Below are 4,247 nucleotides of genomic sequence, written 5' to 3' on the forward strand. Positions count from 1 at the left end.
AGGGTAGAAATTCAGCCTATCTAACACTTTAGCTGTTGCAACTTGTTTGCTTCCTCCACCATGAACTTCTTGAATGATTAATCTAGTAATCTCTGCTGGTCCTTTAGTCCTCTTATGAAATATCCTCCAATTCCATTCCTGCCATATATGATAAACACTTGCCAACACAATTTTGTACACTTCAATTGCTCCACGCCGCCTTGGCATGACTTATTGCCCATTGAACTTCCTGTTTTGGGTCATTGCTCTTCTCTTAATTCCTTGCCATTCGAGTATTTTCTCCCGGATACTACCGGAAAAAGTGCAACCAAACAACAAATGGTCTATATCCTTATCCTCTCTGTCACACAAGAAGCATTTTACATCAGTAACAGTGCCCCATTTGGCCAATCTTGTTCTAGTGAGGAGCTTCCTGGATACAGCTATATATAGTATAAACAACCACTTAGGTGCTCCTTGATTATTGCAAACCATTCTCCTCCAGTCCACCTTAGGTATCACCCCTCTCATTTGGCTATAGACACTCTTGATGGAGAAGGAGCTGAGCCCTAGTACACCAACTTCATCATATCCTGCTGATTCAAAATACTTCTGAGCTTTAAAATCCTCTGTACTATCCAGGAAGCTTGGTTACAGTTTGCCTCCCAGACCGGACCTCCTTTGATGTAATAAATATGCACCCATACCATCCAAAGTTTATCCTTCTTCTTACTCATTGTCCAGAGCAACTTGCAAATTGCAGCTTTATTCCATACTTTGACATCAAGAATATTAAGTCCACCAGTAACCTTGGGGTAGCACAATTTATCCCAGGCAATGAGGGATTTCTTTGATGTTTCAGCTTGACCAGTCCATAGAAATGTCCTACAAGTAGCTTCTATCATCTTAACCACCTGTTCTGGCAACACAACTATCTGGGACCAGTATACTTGTATGGAAAATAGGATTGTCTTAATCAGTTGCACCCTCCCAGCATATGACAAAAATTTAACTGTCCATAATTTCACTCTGCTTATAATCTTGTCCATTAGTGTTTCGCATTGTACAACAGATACCCTTTTAGTATATAGGGGAACTCCTAAATACTTAAATGGTAACTCACCTTTGACAAATCCCAATGTTTGCAATATGGCATCTTGCATTCTTTGGTTTGACACCTCCAAAATAAATGGAACTTTTGTCCAAGTTAGCACTCAATCCAGATGCTTGAGAAAATCTTTGGAATCCTTGGAACAGCTGCTTCACAGAGTCGAGATCCCTTTTACAAAACAATAGAAGGTCATCAGCAAAGCTCAACCGAATAAGGTTCAGTTTAGCACACCTTGGGTGGAACTTGAATAGTTTTTCATTCTTCAGATTCTTCAAAATTCTGGAAAGTTACTCCATTGCCAAGACAAATAGGAAAGGGGACAAAGGATCCCCTTGTCTTAATCCTTTTTTAGCTTGGAATGGAGTAGTAGGGCCCCCATTTATCAACACTAAATAAGATATAGTGCTAACACACTTCATGATCCACTTTACAAAATTTTCAGGAAACTTTAAGCATACTAATATCTGTTCTAGATAAGCCCATTCCACAGAGTCATATGCTTTTCTCATATCTATCTTCAGCATTACTCTAGCAGAGATCCCTTTACTTGCATAACCTCTAACCAGTTCATGGCTGAGTATAATGTTGTCAGTGATCACCCTTCCTGGGATAAAAGATGCCTGGTTCTTATCAACCAAGTCATCCATAACCTGCTGCATTCTCTTGGGAAGAACCTTGAGCAACATAAAATTGGCCTATATTCTGCAACTCTCGAAGGGTTCTGCACTTTTGGAATCAGTGTGATATTGGTGCAATTAATAGGCAGATACAACTCCCTTGCGTCAAAAAAATGCATGACAATATTTGTGAGTTGCTCTCCTATCACAACCCATGCTTTCTTCAAGAAAAGGGTAGTAAAACCATCACACCCTGGTGCCTTTAGATCATCCATGTCCTTTAATGCCCCAATCACCTCCTCCCTAGTAACTGGTTGTATTAAGTCCATTTGTTGCCATCTTGACAATGTTTTTCCTTGTTGCATAATAGTGGTGTCCACTGTTGGAAGCTGATCAACATTTGTGCCTAATAAGGATTTATAAAATCCTATCACTTCCTCTTCAATTGCATTTTGATCCTGTATAGTATCCCCAATACTGTTAACCAAGTTGTTAATGCCATTAGAAGCAAGCCTTCCCTTCATGCTTGCATAAAAGAAGGCATTATTAGCATCTCCCAACCTAAGCCATTGTATTCTGGATTTCTGTCTTAGAATGTTCTCCCCAATCCCTAACTAATGCTCAAGGTTGCCTTTTATTTCCTTTTCTGCACTATAGCGTAGAGTGACTTTATCAGGGTCCCTCATTTGAATTTGCGAGTCCTTGATTCTTGTTTTAAATCGTGTATCTGTTATCAATCCCCATATATACTCCTTCTTATTCGGTTTCTTCATTGCTTTCTTTACATTTTTCAGTTTTTTCTAGACCAGGGCCATATTGGACCGCTGAACTGGTTTACACCAAGCTTCCCCTACCAACGGTAAGAAATCCTTGTGTTCTACTAAACAATTGAGAAACCTAAACGGTTTAGGTCTGCTGCCACTGCTATTTGTAATATGTACTGACATTGGTGAGTGGTCTGAAACCCAGGGTCCTGTATAACAACCTCTAAATGTGGAAACAGTAGCATCCAGTTATAATTGATTATGGCTCTATCAATTCTACTAAGAATGCTCCCATTTGACCATGTAAATTGTCTACCCACACTTTTCATCTCCTCCATACCAGTATTAGTCAAGAAATCATTAAAATCTCTAATTTCATTTTCTTACACTATAGTCCCATGCATTCTATCACTAGCATCTTTAATAGCATTGTAATCACCCATAGCAAGCCATGGTGTTGTTGTTAAGTCATGTAGTCTTCTCAGTTCCTCCCACAGTATTTTCCTATCATTTATAGTGTGCAATCCATAGACTGCAGTAAAGGAAAATTCCATTGGACCCTGCCTCAACCTTACTATTCCATGTATATATTGAGAGTGCACCTCCAAGTTAACATAGTCAAGTAATTGAGAATTCTATCCCACCCAAATTCTACCTCTTGGGCTCATACTATAATTATTTATCCAGTTCCAACCTCTAGCCATCTTTTTAGCAATACTATCAGCATTATCCATTTTGACCCTAGTTTCTATTATAGCAATGAGTCTAACACTATTATTAGCAATATACTCCTTCAATTCTTTCTGTTTATACCCCTGGTTCGACCCCTTCACATTCCAAGTGAAAATGTTCATTGGGGTATGGGATGGGGGTCTGTGTTTGACACTCCTGTACTACTCTGCCCCACTTCACTAGTGTGCATCATATTCTACTGCATCCTTGCTCCCAAAGGTTGAAATCCATTCAATAATTCTACCTCACTCTGTGGAACTGATTGCACAGGCTTAGCAACACCTTTTCCTCTAGTCACATGCCATACCTCAGCATCTTTGGCCTGATTTGATGAAACATTCTCCTGTATCACGAGACTATGTTCACTTACTCCATCGTCTTCCGGTGCGGGATGCCAAGCTGACTTCATTTTCTTGTGTGCCCCAGCTCTTTTCTTCCCCACCCTGGCATCTTCCTCCATTTGACCTTCTATCTTCTCAGTTTGCTTCCCTGCCTCCTTAGCTATAGGTTGTGAGACATTTGAATTATTAAGTTGGCATATATGTCCCACTTGTAAGCAGCTAGAACAGTATTGGGGCACCCAATCATAGTGCACTCCTACTCATACACTCTACCTATTGAATCCTTAACTTTCACAACTTTAGGCAAGCTTCTGGTAATATCCAATTTCAACTAATATTCTGGCATAAGAAATTCTATCCACCATAGAAGTGCACTCATCTGCATATACTGGCACTCCTAAACTACTTCCAATCCAGCTCAAAGCATCCATGCTCCAAATGATTGACGGTAGATTGGTACCTTCACCCAGATTGGTATGGTTTGCAGCACTTCTGAGTGAAAATCAAATTCGTCTGACCACTTCTTCACTATAACAGGTTTGTTGCTTATGGTGTAGGGTCCTGATTACAACACAACATCCCTATCCTCTTCACAAGTCAGCTTAACCAAGAAGTTCCCATCATTATGGTAATACACCCGTGGCTTTATAGCAAAATTCCATTGTGTAGCTATGAATCTCTCCACAGCTCCAATAGTAGGCGA

The 4,247-nt window shown here is 40.0% G+C and overlaps 1 protein-coding gene across 1 annotated transcript; it reads right to left on the bottom strand.

Moving 5' to 3' along the window:
* Positions 1–210: 210 nt before the first annotated feature.
* Positions 211–3,325, bottom strand: LOC132053828 (uncharacterized). Its single transcript, XM_059445928.1, has 7 exons — positions 3,127–3,325; positions 2,859–3,003; positions 1,920–2,268; positions 1,382–1,764; positions 1,103–1,258; positions 713–1,008; positions 211–608 (listed from the first exon to the last, which is right to left on the bottom strand). The coding sequence occupies exons 1-7, from the start codon at positions 3,323–3,325 to the stop codon at positions 211–213; spliced, it is 1,926 nt and encodes a 641-aa protein (XP_059301911.1).
* Between the last annotated feature and the right edge of the window lie 922 nt (positions 3,326–4,247).

The sequence above is a fragment of the Lycium ferocissimum genome, chromosome 4 (assembly GCF_029784015.1).
Source record: "Lycium ferocissimum isolate CSIRO_LF1 chromosome 4, AGI_CSIRO_Lferr_CH_V1, whole genome shotgun sequence".
In the NCBI taxonomy this organism is placed as follows: Eukaryota; Viridiplantae; Streptophyta; class Magnoliopsida; order Solanales; family Solanaceae; genus Lycium; species Lycium ferocissimum.

Bases quoted from the DNA above. Each gene is read 5' to 3' on its own strand.
- LOC132053828 (XM_059445928.1), bottom strand. From the start codon at position 3,325: ATGAACATTTTCACTTGGAATGTGAAGGGGTCGAACCAGGGGTATAAA. The intron at 1,765-1,919 runs GTTGTGATAGGA...ATGTTGCTCAAG, and splicing joins TTTTCTTGAAGAAAGCATGG to GTTCTTCCCAAGAGAATGCA. The intron at 1,259-1,381 runs GTAACTTTCCAG...GTTTTGTAAAAG, and splicing joins CTATTTGTCTTGGCAATGGA to GGATCTCGACTCTGTGAAGC.